The 16619-nt window shown below is 38.0% G+C and overlaps 1 protein-coding gene across 3 annotated transcripts in view; it reads right to left on the bottom strand.

Moving 5' to 3' along the window:
• Nucleotides 1–10874: 10874 nt before the first annotated feature.
• Nucleotides 10875–16619, bottom strand: part of FNIP1 (folliculin interacting protein 1) — a 175971-nt gene continuing 170226 nt past the window's right edge. For 2 of the 3 annotated variants that reach the window (XM_069091824.1, XM_069091826.1), the window contains 3 exons: nt 15315–15512; nt 15084–15199; nt 10875–13673 (listed from right to left, as the gene is read on the bottom strand). In XM_069091824.1, the coding sequence (XP_068947925.1) occupies nt 13595–13673; nt 15084–15199; nt 15315–15512 (393 nt within the window). In that variant the 3' untranslated portion in view covers nt 10875–13594. The remainder of the gene's footprint in view (nt 13674–15083; nt 15200–15314; nt 15513–16619) is intronic. The other variant, XM_069091827.1, reaches the window with a different exon arrangement.

The raw sequence follows: 16619 nt of genomic DNA, 5'->3' as shown, positions 1-16619 counted from the left end.
TTTGCCATGATCTTTAACAAGCCCTTAAAACTCACTATCAAAGAATGTGGTCAGATCCATGAATACTGTGTACAGACCTCTGTTCTGTTCCTGGCATTTTTCCTAAAGTTGTCAGGCAGCAAATGCCATACTGACAATTCCTTGGCCCTTGCTGAAGCCACGTTGGCTCTCAGGTAGATGACTATCTTCCAGGTGAAAAATCAGCCTGTTAAGGAGAACTCTGGCAAGAATCTTGGCAGTAGTGACTAAGAAAGAGACCCCCTTGTGATTGTCACAAGACAACCTATTTCCTTTTCCTTTGTAGAGATGGACAATAGAAGCATCTTTGAACTCTTGGAGGATAACTCTTCTTTCCATATAACCTGGAAGATTTCCATCAGCTTTTGTATGAGCAGTGGATTCCCTACCTTGGAAATCTCTCCATTTCCAAGGAATGGAAATTGCATTCCTTGTATCTCTCCAGGTGCATGTCCTCACACTAATCAATGTGGCTCCATCAGCACTGAGTAGGTGAGATGTACCATAGGTCTCTGGCCCATAAGTAGCCTTCAGGAAGTCATATAAAAATACTTTTGAGTCTATCAGTTGTAAAACTGACTTTCATTTGCCTTCTTCCTGAGCCAAGAATTCTATTCATTCAGCTTTGCTTACACTTTACATTTTATGAGTTAAATGCTACTTTCTTAAAGATAGATGAACTATCTTGCTAGTAAACTCTGAGAAGTCCCCAATTTTCATTTAGCAGCTTCTGAATTTCCCCATCATTTTTGTCAAACCAGTTCTGATGCTTGTGAGTGTTCTGGCCTAGATGAGTAAAATGTGTACACCAAATCTCTGAAACCTCATCACTCCTTTTCTGCTCCACTGTTATTATGCGTTGACTCAGTTTTTCCTCCAACTTAGCAACAAACTGTTCATGGTGGGAGAAGCATGCTAATCTGTTAACATTTTAAGTCTTCTGATAGTTGTCCTGCCTTGGGACCTCTATTTTTGTTGAATGCAAATGTTTAATTTGGAGAGGATGAGTCTATCTTTGGTGCAGTACTCTGCTCCACACATCGCCTTCATTATTCTCACATTCTGTCTCTTCTTACCATGACATAGTCTACTAAATTCCAATGTTTGCTGCAAGGGTGCATCCACGAAATTTGTTTGTTTTTTTAAAGCAATTGGGGTTAAGTAACTTGCTCAAGGTTACACGGCCAGTTATTTTGTGTGGGTGTTAAGTATCTGAGGCCAGAACCGATTCTGGGTCTCCCGACTCTGGGGCCGGCGCTCTTACTTGCTGCGCCACCTGGCTGCCCCCATCCACGAAGTTTTATTGCTTTTAGGTAAACAGAACATAGTGTTAGTGATGAGATCACGAGAGATACGAGTGTTCAGTGACTGTTGCTGTTGCTTTTTCTTCCTTGATTCCTTCCAGGGACTTTCTACCATATCTGATAGCCTGTGCCTATTCTGGCACTAAAGTCACTTAAATTTTTTTTCCCCAACCAGACTCTATTTTGTTGGGGAGAGGGGAGGTTAAGGAAGGGCTGGGGCATAGAGGTTTGGTCTCCAGAATTACAAACTTGTCCTCTTTCAGCACACTGACGATGAGTCTCCAGGTTTTCATAAAATATTTCTTTAACCTCATCAAGCTTCATCATGATGGGAGCAACGGCACCGATGATGGTGGTGTGGTACTGTCCTACAAGTTGTCATTGTCGTGAGCCTGTTATTCACTCCCTTTTGGGAGGCAGACAAGCTTGTGACTACATTAGATTGGATTGCAAATCCTACACCAGGGTCCCCATCACTGCAGCCCCTCCAGAGAAACATGTATCCAGCTCTGACTTCAGTAAGCTGACCTTCATTTGCTAGCTTTGCTTCACTCGTGACTATTATTTGGATATGATACCTGCTGAGTTCTCTTGCGACAAGAGCTGTTTGTCTTTTAGGTCTACTGGATTTCATGTCATTCTTAAGTGTATGCACAATCCGTGTTTCAATAGTGAGTGGAATCATCTTTTTAAAAGTTTTTGTTCATTTTTCTTTTTTTTGGTGTTTTAAATGTAGAGTGGGATCCCCACCTGTCACAATAAATGGGTCAGGGTTAGGTTAGATGAAGCAGACAATTTTTAGAGCACTTTTTCTAGTGTTTGTCTACTTTTTCTTTTTTTCATGCCAGGAAGTGAGCAGTGTGGTCCTTTAAAAAGGCTGCTCAGACACCCAGGTGACTGCCGAATCCCACTGCTGCTTTTAGTGAGGACTCTGTGGCCTGGGCCGCCTGTGTGCAGGATTGTAACTACACCTCCCAGTGCATCTGTTCCTACTGCTTTGTCACTTGCCTGCTGCCAAAGGACTTCGAGGTAGGTAAAAATGGTAAAATAGTATGGATGATATTATTTGACTCATGCTTAAACTGGATTTAAGTGAGGTTGAGTTGCACAAAGTGGTTGGCTTCACTTTCCTCCAGAGTCATCAAAGTCCAGTGGCAAGACAAGACAACTGGTCAGTTGATGAAGTGAATGACCTTGGCATCATCGATGTCTAACCAAGCTCTAAGCATTCCCTAGCACCTGCTTCTGCCACCTTCATGGCCTTTGGAACAAACTGTTCTCCTCCACCCAGTTTGCTGGGTAAAATCTTCACTTTTGGGGTAGACACACTCCTAGCTCACTGGTTTGAGGCTCCCTGAACCTGATTTAGTCCATCTGCTGATACAGTTTACTGGAGCAGGGCTGCTGTGCATACTATAGCTTTTTGGAACCACGGATGAGACTGGGTGAATCACGGGGACAGCAGAGATGGAAAGCAATCCAGAAAAGGGCTCAGCAGCCTTCACAGCAGAAGTATGTTTTCCCTGAACACCTGTACACATTGGATAGTTTTGTATCCTTTTATGGAAAGCTGATCCCTATTTGAAGGCGTGAAAGAGGACAATGCCTTGGTCTTTCCCATGTTGTGTGTGTATGGGAAAAGAAGCTGCTTTAGGGAAATGCTGGCAAATATGGGTCCTATTACACCTCCCTGGAGCTCATTTGGCAGGCTATATTTAATTCTCAGTTTAAGAAAGACACAAATAAACTAGAGAGTATTCAGAGTAGGGCAGCCAGTACAATGAAGAAGGTCACTGAGTCCATACCATATCAAGATCAGTTGAAGGAACTGGGGATATTTAGCTTGGAGAACAGAAGACTCAATATTGGAAGGGCTCACCTGGAAGAGGGATTAAATTTGTCTATCTGCCCTTGAGGATAGAACCAGGAGGAATAAGAGGAAGCTACAAAGAGACAAATTTAGGTTGTGATCTCATGATAAAATTTCTAATAATTATAGTTGTCTAAAAATGGAAAGGGTAGGTTTCCTTCCCTTAAAAGTTTTAATGCAGGTCCACCAAAGTCCCTTCCAACTCTCAAATTCTGTGATAAAAGGTGTTTCTCTCTCTCTCTCTCCATATTCATATACATACACATATTCAGATATGCATATGTACACATATGTACACACGTGTACACTTATATTTATATGCCTAAGATGAGAGGCAGTGTGATGTAATAAGAAAGTTGGACTTAGAGTCAGGCAGTCCTGGCTTCAGGTCCTACCTCTGATACACTTCTGGCTGTGTGATCCTGGGTAAGTCTCTTAATCTCTTAGTGCCTTAGGCAACTCTGGAGGAGACAGCGATGTGTAGTTCTACATCATTCAAACAAGTGACTCACAAACAAGCCAAGACATCGCCCTTGTGATGTCATTGATTTTCCTAGCTGAGCAACAAATGACAAAGAAGGCGAGAAGGCACTGACCACACTGGTAGAGGGGGTTTCCTATACTAAGGAAGTCACATAAATATCCTTAATATTTGTATTTGTTTGGAAAATGAAATGGGACAGGCCACAGATGACCTTCTGAAGAGAAAAGCACCAGGGGCCAGGTGAATTTCCAAGTGAATTCCATCAAACACTGAAAAATCAACTAATTCCAATACTAATTAAATTATTTGGAATAATAGGTCAAGAAGGGATTCTACCAAACTCCTTTTATGAAACAGATGGGATACTGATGCCTAAATCAAGAAAAGTAAAAACAGAAAAAGAAAATTATTAACATAATTGATGACATCAATAATAAAAAGTAAAAAACCCTATTATATGAATAAATGCAGAAAAATATTTTTTGATAAAGTTCAACACTCATCTTTATTAAAAACACTTAAAATATTGGTACAAATGAATTTTTCCTTAAATTGATAAGTATTTATCTAAAACTATTAGCAAGCATTATTTGTAATTGGGATAAACTAGAGGCCTTCCCAGTAAGATCAGGTATGAAACAAGAATGCTTATTCAATATTGTATTGTAAATCTTAGCAATAGCAATAAGAGAAGAAAAAGAAATTGAAGGAATCAGAATAGGGAATGAGGTGATAAAACTATCTCCATTTGCAGATTATGTGATGATATTCTTAGAAAATCCCAAAGACTCAGCTAAAAAGTTAGCTGAAACACTAATTTTAGCAAAGTAGGCTATAAAATAAACACAAATAAATCATCAGCATTCCTATATATTACAAACAAAACTCTGCAAAAAGAGATAGTAAAAAATACTGCATTTAAAATAACTCTAGACAATAAAAAGTACCAGGGAGTACACCTACAAACCCAGGAATTGTATGAACAAAATTATATTAAAAAAACCTTTTTCTACAAATAAAATCAAATATTAATAACTGGAGAGATATCAACTGTTCATGGGTAGGCAGAGCCAATATAATAAAAATGACAATATTACCCAAACTAATTTATATATTCAATGCCATCCCAATTAAATTACCAAAAAAATTTTACTGAATTAGAAAAAATAATAACAAAATTCATTTGGAAAAACAAAAAGTCAAGAATATCAAAGGAAATAATGACAAAAGGTATAAAGGAGGGAGGTTCAGCAGCATCAATCTTAAACTGTATTATAAGGCAGTAAGTACACAAACTATCTGGTACTGGCTAAAAAAATAGAAAAGCAGATTAGTGGAATAAAGTAGACATACAATTTGCAGCAGCAAATGACTATAGTAACCTTGTATCTGACAAATATAAAGACCTAAGATTTTAGGATAAGAATTCATTATTTGGTAAAAATTGTTGGGAAAATTGGGAAGCAGCATGGCAGTACCTGGGCATGGATCAATATCTTATACTGTTTACCAAGATAACATCAAAATGGATACATGACCTAGATATGAAGAGATTTTACAAGAAAACTAAAAGAACATGGAATATATTATTTATTAGACTTATGGACAAGCAAACAATTTATGAATAAAAAAGAGCAAAATTAGGTGTAAAATGGATAATTTCAATTACATTAAATTAAAAAGGTTTTGTACAAATAAGACAAATATAGCCAAGATCAGAAGGAAAGCAGAAAATTAGGGGAAATTTTTATGGGCAGTTTATTAAAGGTCTCATACCTCAAATATATAAAGAACATCGTCAAATCTATAAGAATGGGAGTCATCCTCCAATTGATAAATGGTTAAGGGATACGAACTGGCAGTTTTCCAATAAAAAATCAAAATAATTTATAGTCATATAAAAATGTTCTAAATCATTATTGATTAGAGAAATGCAGATTAAAACATCCTTGAGATAATCATTTTACATCTACCAGACTGGCTAAAATGATAGAAGGGGAAAGTGACAAATGTTGGTAAGGATGTGGAAAAATTGGGACACTAATTCACTGTTTCTGGAATTATGAAATAATCCAGTCATTTTGGAAAGCAATCTGGAATTATGCCCAAAGATTTAGAAAATACCCAGAAATACCACTACTTGATCTATTTCCAAAGGTGATTAAGGAAAAAAGAAAAGAACCTGTATGTTCTAAAATGTTCATAGCAGCTCTTTCTGTAGTGGCAAAGAACTGGAAATTGTAGAGATGCCCATCAGCTGGGGAATGGTTGAAAACATTGTCATATATGATTATAGTGGAATACTACTGTGCTAAGGAATGATGAGCCCAGTGATTCTGGAAGGACATGGAAAGACCTGCACAAAATAATGAAGAGTGAAATGAGCAGAATGAAGGGAATAGTGTATATGGGAACAGCAATTTGGTTTTAAGAATGTCTCTTTGAGCAAATAAGTTACTTTGACCACTATAAATACCCCTAAGGACATATGAAGAAAGACACTGTCTACATCCATCCAGAGAAAGAACTGAAAAACAGATATACATCATAAATTTACATATATACATCTATCTATATCTGTTTATAATGGGAGGAGGTTGGGGAGAAAAAAAATTTACACGGCAATTTTATATATTTTTTTAAATTTAATTTTTTATTTAAAAATTTACATGACAATAGCATATTTGAAAGGAATAGCAAATTGTGCATAGTAAATTTGCAGTTTCATGTACAGTCTTTTTAAAATTATACTGTTATGGAAATGCTTGTTTTATTCCATAAATTAAAAATAAAATGTAAAAAAATCTGTATCTACACATACATACAATATGATTTCTAAAAAACATCTTTGCCTTGTCTCAATCTCCGCTCTAATAACTTGCTTCCAAAAACTACTAAGGGATTATACTTGGCTTCCAACTCCATGCCTCTCCATGTAGATTCAAAGAATGTTAGAAATACCAGGAGTCTTAGAGAACATCCAGTACAACCTCTCCAACTCTACAGAGACGGAAGGAACTAAGGCCCAGAGAGGCTGCATATGCTCATGGTCATTTAGTGGCATCAAGACTAGAATCCAGGTATTTCTGACTCCTAGCCCTGGACTTATACATTACCATGGCCCAGAGTAAAACTGAGTGGGTTCAGACTGGGTGAACAGAAAAGGATGAAAACTGAATTATTGAAAATGTTTAACTGATGACTTCAGATGACCATTCATTTCAATACTTTGCCCCTCTTCAGACTGAACCCTACATCATGACAAAGATACTCAACTAAACAAAAACTTCAATAATGATGGTTTCTAGGGGCGGCCAGGTAGCACAGCGAGTAAGAGCACCGGCTCCAGTGTCGGGATGACCTGGAGATCGAATCCTGGGCTCAGACACTTAGCACCCACCCAGAAACACCTGGCCGTGTAACCTTGAGCAAGTTACTTAACCCCAGTTGCTTAGGGGCGGCCAGGTGGCTCAGAGTAAGAGCACCGGCTCTAGTGTCGGGATGACCTGGATCAAATCCGGGCTCAAATACTCAGCACCACACCCAGAAATAACTGGCCGTGTAACCTTGAGCAAGTTACTTAACCCCGATTGCTTAAAAAAAAAAATAATGATGGTTTCTGACTAAAATTTTAATTCTTATGGGTAAAGGAACTTGAAGAATTAATATTATTGTTTTGCAGCACTTATTGGCTGAGAAAAAAAATACATTTAAAAAAAGGATTATCAAAGCTTAAAAAATTCAAAAATCTCTTTACCTCCTTAATGCAATCACATGCTAGCCTACTTAAAAAGTGAAGGCTTTGTCCAAAAGGTTTCTTTTTCCAAGGTCCTAGTTTGCTATTGTAGCTACTGCTATCATTCCGTCCACTGCTGCTACTGGCAACTGTCTCCCATTAATACATCCCACTCTGACCCTGGGTACCCCTTACCAGAATACTTCTGTTTTTGTTAATAAGTTTTTTATTGTTGTCTTTTCTTTTCATAGTTCCTTCCCCTCTCAAGACAGTCATTACACATAACAAAAAAGGAGGGAAAAATCACAATAACTAATCAATACATCAAATGCATATGCAATGTACAACATGAGCTATGCCTCCGCAAAGGGGTGGCTGGGAGTGTCCCTAGGAGAGATTTATCTTGTGAAAATATAAAATGATATAACAGTAACATTGACAACTACTTCCTTTGGAAATCTGTCATTTGCAATAATTAACACATAAACCTAAGAGACAAGTAAAAACCTAATAATTTGGAGTAATGCGATAGGAAAATTAACCTTTTTCCTCCCCACAAAAATGAGAGTTCCATCGGCACTTACAGTGTTACAGTCACTGCGTCTACTCTTTCCCTGGGGCCGTTCACTTCTCTTTGTATCAATTCACATAACTCTTAAACGTTTAGAGATGAAGATTCCGTCTTTCTAGCTCCAAGTTATTTCAACTCCCTCTTAGCTATTTTTGTTCTTTCTAGCCTCAAGATCATTCTCTTTAGACCCTTCCTTATTTCCCCACTTGTTTGTCAGCCCACTTCCTCTACTCCTCCCCTGTCACTGTGTATTTATTTATTTAAGTTTTCATTCTGTATTTAATTATATGTGAACGTGTGTCCTTACTGTGGAACATGAGCTCTTTCAGGGCAATCATCTCACCTTTGCCTGTGTCTTTTACATCCCAAGGGAGTGGGGCCCACAAAACATGCTCAACAAATATGGTTGTTGAAGGAAATGATTGAAAATTCCCGTCATTTCTATTTCAGCAACAAGTTTCTCCACATTGCTGAAAATCAAGTTCAGAATGACAATTCCTCTTGCTATTTCCACCAACTTTTGAAAGGTGGTATTATCATGAAGGAAAGCCAACAGATGAATTAATTGCTCTCAGTATAGTTCCAGAAGAGGCCTGAACAACTGGCATCTCTATCAATACTGTAACATGCCGCTAGATCAGGCCTATGATCCCAGATTCATTTTCTGTTTTTCCCTTTTGCCCAAGTGATCTGTAGCAGGTTCCCAACTAGCTTGTTTCTTCTTCTAGCAGCTTTACACTGCTGCCTACAAGCATACCTGCGTCTCCCTCATCCTTAAAAAACATGACTTTGATCTGACCATCATGTATTCTCTTCCCTTTTGTGGTTAAACTCCTGGACAGAGCTATCTATAATCATCACCTCCAATTCCTTACTCTATTCTGAAATTCCAGTCTTGCTTTTAACCCCGTTGTTCAATTGTAATCACTCTCTCCGAGTTAGCAATCTCTGAATTGGCCTCTTCTGAACTGTCTTCCTTTGTGACCTTTGGCCCTGCCAGTCATCTCCTTGATACTCTTGCCTCTCCAGGTTTTTATGCCACTACCCTCTCTCAGTTCTTCTCTGACTGGTCCTTTGCTGGATGTTCATCAAAATACCCCGGGTATCCTCTCAGGCTCTGTCCTGACTCCTCCTTCTTCTCTCTACGGCATTTCTCTTGGTGATCTCATCAGCTCCCATGGAGTAATCTCTCTACAGAAGTTTCTCAGATTTATCTAGCCGTTAAGCTCTCTCAAGTCCTTCTGGGGACTTCTCCTTCGACTTCTCCAGCATGCATATTGGACCCCTTGAACTCAATGTTCCATAGAAATTTTAAAACAGAACCCATCTTTTGTCCAAAGCTTTCCCCTTTCCCCCAAGCTCACCACCTATTGTCATCTTTGACCCTTCACCCTCACTCACCCCACCTATCTAATCTGTTGCCAAATCCTGTCATTTCCACCTTCACACCGCCTCTTGGATGACAGCGTCCCCTTCTCTTCTCTGACACAGCCATCCTCTAGCTCTGGTGCAAGACCTCATCACCTCACCCCTTCTGGTTGGGCTCCCTTCCTCAAGTCTCTACCCACTCCAGTCCATCCTTCACTCCTCTGCCAGTGATCGTCCTAAAGTACAGGTCTGATAATGTTCCCACTCCATCCTGGGGGGCAGGGAGGCTACCCCTTCAATAAACTCCAATGGCTCCCCATTATTTCCAAGATCAAGTATAAAATCCTCTGTTTGGCTTTTAAAACCATTCACCACTTGCCCTTTCCTACCTTGCTAGGCTTATATTCTCCTCTATTTCATCTACTCTATGATTCAGTGGTACCTCCTTGCTTTTCCTCATGCATGGCACTGCATCTCCCAGCTCTGTCTTTTTATTGGCTGTCCCTATATCTGGAATGACCTTCCTCCTTGTTTCTGCTTCCTGGTTTTCCTTAAGTCTTAGCCAAAATCCTACCTTTTACAAGTGGCCTTTCCTGGTCCCCATAACTGCTAGTGCTTTCCACCTGACACTGCTGCTCATCTACTATTCCATTCCACCACATCTCAAATTTTTCATCTTATGTTAGAATTTCTATTTCACCTTCCTCATTATCAATGCTTGGTATGTCTTCATACAGATATTTGAGGCTCTAAGTTTTATTGCTTGTTTCTTTCTTGGGTTTTCTCTTTTCTCCATATGTATGAAGAAGAAATACTTTATTTGGCTTGGCAGATATAAGTAGGCAGATTTCTACCTCCTCCCCGTTTTTACTTTAAAGTCCTTTTGACTCGATTTGTACTTAGCAAAATGTCCTTGGCTAAGTGCCTATAATGACTATATTTTGAGCTGTAGTCCTCCAATCAGGGGTTCCTTTAATTCAATTTTTCCTAAACTATGTTCCTGGTGATGAGTTCCATGAAAACATTTCAAAACTAGCAATATTTTCCTTTCTAAAATATTAGTAAGGCAATTATGTGCAAATTTAAAATAACTGTGAAATGTGATTATTTTTTAAAGTAAGGAAAATACTTTGTTCCACAATTCCCCCATTTGTTCTTCAATCCAGATTTTTTCTGTAGTCATTGTGAAATGTAAGAGTGAGTGAAGCATCTGTGACCTACATAATCACATCAATTTATACTTGATGAGTCCATGAAATGGGCACATTTCCACAGGGCTTGAAATTCCATGAATATTGAGGTACGGTTAGAGGGGATGGTTTTTTTTTTTTTTGGTATCATAACTTTCATTAGAAAAGTTTTTTTTTTTTTTTAAGACCTGGCTTCAAAAGTTGGCTTAGAAAATATGTCCTTTCTAAATCATGGCACTCAAAATAGTACTGAAAATACTAAGAGAAAATGATATTTTAAAATAATTGTATGTCACCTCATAGAATATACACGAAAGAGACAATCTCAGTGAATGAATTGACATATGTATTTATTGCACAAATTTCCCCCCAAATTGGGAATGGTTATTATAACACAAGTGCACAGTTGAGAAATATGTACAAAACAAGAAACAACCAGTATGTACATTTGACCCAGTATTTTACACAAACCACTATCTAAATAATTTAGAGAAAGCAGAAAATTGTCATAAAACACTTACCAGAACAGAGAAAAGTATGCAATGTGGAAAATCCTGGTTTTATCCACTTTTTGTGTTGAGCATCCCAGTGTTTGTTGATTGGAACAAAAATAAATCTGTTTGAATACATGTTTAGTGCACTTAACGTTAAGACATTTTCAGAAAGGAGGGGAGTATCTAAAATCAAAAAAGATTAATTTATATACAAAAAGAAAAAAATTTAGGTCAATAATACTATATGTTAAAGATCCCTTTTTCCTTTGTTATAGCAAACAGATTTCTATATGTACCATGTTTCATATGTACCATAACATTTCTGACAGGCTAAAAATCTTTCCCACATTCATCAAAGTGGTCACATTGCAAGCAGAAAGGTAAGTGTCTGACATCCTCCAATGAGCAGAAGATTGAGCTCCTCAGCCTTTGGTAAGGAAAGAAGAATTAGGACTTAGGTAATAAAGAGTTATAGAACATTCAGTTACTATATTTGCATATCTGAGGGGGACCAAAAAGGATTGGTTTCAAGGATTGGAAGCCTTTTTCTCCAATAAAACTTCCCTTTTTGAGAAAAAGTGGAAGAATGTGGGTCATCCATTTTTTACTTCAGCATCAAATTTCCCAGGTACTCAAATTCCTGAGGTTCAAAGTATATGGACTGGTTCATTTCTGTTAAGAATACTAATCTATCCGGTGTGTCTTTTAGTGTGACAATAAAAACTGTCACCAAAAGGGGGAAAACATATACCAAGTCCACAACTGCATTTCTTTTCCATATTCTGAATTCCAGCAAACCAGTTTGAGTCCAGTCAAGATTTCCCAACATGCACTGGAGAACAGAATTCGGCTAATAGATGTAATAAGAACAGGGAGCCAAAAAGGAAAAATTTTTGCTCCAATGTCCTTTTAGCCACTATGACATCCAAAGGTTCTCAAGTTGGCAAGGAGAGGGTTTCCAGTCATACTAGCCAGGTAAGCACCTAGCCCAGCAATCTATTACGCACTCTTAACGCCGTCAAAACAGATCATTTTCTTAGTTTAACTGAATATCTCTATCACACATAAAAGATCCAAGGTAAAATATGCTAAATAAACTTGACGTAAAAGCCCTTCGCCAACCACAATGCCACCATATTTTGCAAAAGAGGGAGCAAGATGGACATGAAAAGCATGAGTGAACTGATTAGACAGTTGACGTATTTAGTGACTCAGTGAGCCAGGATGGCTCAAGATCGTTCAGATAAGCGATTAACTATGGTGAGTGTTGTGGAGAAAAACAGAAGCCAAGCTCAACCACAGCTTTGGCGATGCTCAGGTTAGACAAGCAAAGCAAAGACTACAATGCAGTATTCAATTAAACGGAGGTAGTACAGCATGTTGGACATTTTACCCACCCACCTATTCTATTTACATCACATACAGAGTTTGGTTCCATATTGGCTTTTCTTATATGTAACACATCTACAGTATATACAAGAGACATGACAGCTGAAGAACTGAAATCTTGGGAAACCCAGAATGACTTTAAGAGCTGTGGACAAATACCTCTCTAGCACAATAGAAATTAAAGTATTTGTTGGGTTGATACGAAAAGAGAAACCCTTTTTACCTGAGCATTTTAAAAGATTACAGCTTTACTTTTGCCAATGCTTTGGTGCATTTGATCTCTTTTCATACCATTTTCTAACTAGCTGTGGATATAGGGAAGCAGAAAGAGCCTGTACTTACTAACAAAAAACACGTATCACGTTATATACTCTTGCTATTTGGGGAACCCATACTCTTCAGTTTTAAAGATAAAATGTTGACTTCATCTCTCTTTTTCAAATTGTGAAACAAAAGTATCATTGTAAAGCAAGACGTCAACTTTACAGGCAATTAATATTATTAGTTAAAACACAGGAAATAAAGGTTATGTTTACTAATTTTATCTGTCTTCTTCCCCAGTCCTTTTAAGAAACCAAGAGATATTTATGTGTACATATTTATGTGTACACTTGTGCATATGATACACACAGACTCACATGTTTTTCTGAGTTCTATGTCATAAACAAGTATTTTGAGAGAGCTCAAAGTTAGCTATTCTCTTAAAGAAAATTTACAAGATGCTTCAAATTGGTGTACCTTAAGAGTTTAGATTTAAAAATGAACTTTGACATTTGCGCTACTGAATAATGAGTCACAAGGCAATTGCTTCAACCTCATATTTCAATCTGTTTAAGTTGTGGGCACATTACAAAGATCATCTGAACATCTGGACTTTTTATCTGTACACTGTGATCACCTTTTATAGATAACTCCATTAGTTTGTTCCAGACTCCCTCTTTTCACTATTATTTATCCTGTTTCATGTTCAATTTTTAAAACAAATAACTAAGTCAAAAGTCATAAGATGTTTGTAGAATGTGCAGTTCAGGAGTCCCGGTCAGCTGCATCAGGGGATCAGTCCATTCCAATGCCTCAGGAAGAAGCTGGCACAAATATACACCTTTTGTGCTTGACTCCTTCTTCTTCCACTTAACTTTACCCAAGTTAATGTCTTAGCTTGCAGGCATTTCAAAGGAGAATCTGGGCAACATATGGAGAGTGAGTGCTAGCTACAGCTGCCAAAAGAGGGAGGTCACTGGATTCAATCCTAAAGCAAAGAAAAAAATATCATAGTTTCCCTTTAAAATTGAGAATAACACCCTATTATTGTGTTACTCAGCACAATACCTATTGCATATATATACACACACACATACATATATATCTATATCTATGCACATGGTGAAAAAATTGTGCTCAATATATTGGCTCAGAAATGGTCTAAGGACTCACAATACTTATCAACTGAGACCTGATGTATTAGGATAAGAAATAGCACATTGCAAGAGATATCGGGATCTCAGGCCATGAAAGTATGTTAACAAGGAGGGAAATGAAATCAGAGAGAACATAGATTTAGAAGGATAAAACAATCTGGTGATAACTGATCACTGATCTCTAGTTTATTCATTCTGAAGTCTAAGAAACTGGATGTAAGACCCAGGAGACCTTTTCTGTTCTGAGTTCTATAACCGAGAATTTTCTAGAAGCCTTCGTCCTACCTAATACATGTACTGCATCACAACTCAGGTAAGGAATGGATACAAGTATGTGTCTATGGCAAGGAAGGGCCTCTCATGAGGCCTCAGAAAGTAACTTATTCTTGAAGCTAAGATTTTATTTAATAATTCACAATTCTCTAACCACATTTTCAACCTAGAATGAAAACATGAGGGCCAGCAACTTTCAAGGCAGATTAGGGATACAACTTTATGCTGTAGACAATAAGGCTGACTGATTCCAAAGCATAAGCCTTCAAGTATGGTGAAAGACAACTCCACAGAATAGAGACAGTGGTGGGAACCCGGGCAATAAGGTACAGAAAGACTGATTAATCCAACGAGGATAGCTCAATTCAACCATATATTGAACTGAATACATGGAGAACATAGTACAGCTTAGTAGATAGAGAGCTGGTCTTAGAAGCAAGAAAGCCTGGACTCCTGTCCTACCTCTAACACATAATGGCTGTCTGACACTAATCAATGCTCTCTAAGATCATCCATGACAATAGAGGGTGCTGATCCGCACTGAGGTTAGGGGTTTCCTCATCTGTGAGTTCCCTGTATCGATGAAGACACAGGTTCTGCACCTATCCCTATTCTTATCACCATCTAAGCGCTTCTTTTGAAGGTCAGTAGGGCAGAGTGGATGGAGAGGAAGTTTCAGACTCAAGAAAACCAGTTCAAGTGTGCCTTCTGACACATAAGTGTGTAACAGGTCATTCGACCATTCAGCGCCTCCAAGCTGTAGCGCATTCTCAGATCAGTGTTGGCAAAGCCAGCGTCCTCCCTAGGCGTTCCCTACACCAAAGAAATAATAGATCCTGACCACTCTACAATTACCACTCCCCCTCCCCCCTGACCCCAGCTCCTGTCTCCCACTCCCACCCCATTAAAGTGCTTATCTTACCCCAAAGAAAAGAGGTAAGTGAAGTGTGTGAACTCTGTGAACATACCCTAGCACGAGGCCTAGCTCTTTGACATGGACTCGCATCTGTCCCTTCAGATACTCAGAGAGCATTTTGCTTTTGAAGTAGAGTTCCTGCAGCCGATCTTCCAGGTGCATGACACACTACGGTAGGGCCAAAGAGAAAGAGTAAACAAAGGATGAAAAAAAGCTTCCAAACTCTTATCTCTGGCAAGCTCAAACATGTAATTATTAAGGCTAAGTAAAACTTCATACTTACAAAATTTGGAGATAAATTATGCTTGTAAAGCTGTAGAGTGGAATGAAGCAAATTGGAGACAAGACTAGAAACTAAAACTTCCTTTCCCAGCTTATTATCTGTTATTCGTCTCTGGCTACTGGCTACTTGTACAGTCCACTTATCCATGTCTGCAATAATACAAACAGCTTCTGCTATGGGTTCATCCAACACTGGATGCTAGAAACAAACAAAAATTCATAAAACAATAAGACATCCCATGGATAATTATAGTGAAATGAGTGGAAGAGAAACTCCAAAGAAAAAGAAGTAAGCTATATTCATTTAGCTACTACTAAAGGATCTTTACATAAAAAATTTTTGGAACCAACAGTTTCTTGTAAGTAACTCAAAATGCCAAATTTTCTGACAAGTCTATCATAAAAAGTCTTCATGGGATGTTTCAATAGGACATTTTACAAATTTAACTTTCACTGTTAAATAAAGCATAATAATGGCTCTTTCTCATGCCACTACATGAAAGCATATCTGACATCATGAAAATACTACAAAATAAAAGATGACTAACAAAGGCAACCAACATGCTTTGGGCTGAACAGTCCAGACTAGCTGCTCTGTTGGGAGCTACTTAAGAGCAAGAGGAAGTGACTCTCCCCCATCTTCTCTAGAGTTCTCTTCAGGAGGGCTGCTGCTGATAGCAGGTTCTGGCACATTTTCAGAGTCAGTACTCATTCAAGACAAAGATGTTTCCCATTGTAGTGGAGATTCTGGACACATTTAAAGCAATGTCACATTTTTATTATATGACTGCTCAGGATAGCTTTTAAAAATTGGGTTTTAATGGACTACATTTTTCTTTATTTCAATTTTAAATAGGGGACAAAATACCCCCTTGTCAATGTGTGAGAGAAAAAGCATAAGTGAAATAAATCTTGATGCAAACTTCTCCAGGATTAAGCTAGAATTACTTCATTTTTAATGGAAACAGAAGGATAAATGTTACTAAAATATCCCACTGAAATAGGAGATTGTCACCAGACAGAAAAACACCTTAAAGAAAAAAGCTCGGAACCCTGATAAATGAATTCATTTAACCCCTTAGGCACTGACACTCCAAAACAAGAAATATCAATATTATAGTTATGTGTGGGTCATTTTTATGAAACATTATTTTGTTCCAATGGTCATTAACCGTAGGGGATGATCCTCAAAGCTTAATATTCAGAAGATATGTGGCTAACACTTAAAAAAAAAAAACCCAAAACTTGAAGTCAAATTCCATAAAAGACATTTCTGGTAAGCAGAAACAAAATGATCCTGAATTAA

Source organism: Petaurus breviceps, unplaced genomic scaffold (assembly GCF_028583685.1).
Source record: "Petaurus breviceps papuanus isolate PSGF00001 unplaced genomic scaffold, PetGlider_PUasm1.0 189, whole genome shotgun sequence".
Taxonomy (NCBI): Eukaryota; Metazoa; Chordata; class Mammalia; order Diprotodontia; family Petauridae; genus Petaurus; species Petaurus breviceps.
This window is presented reverse-complemented; position numbering and strand designations above follow the sequence as displayed.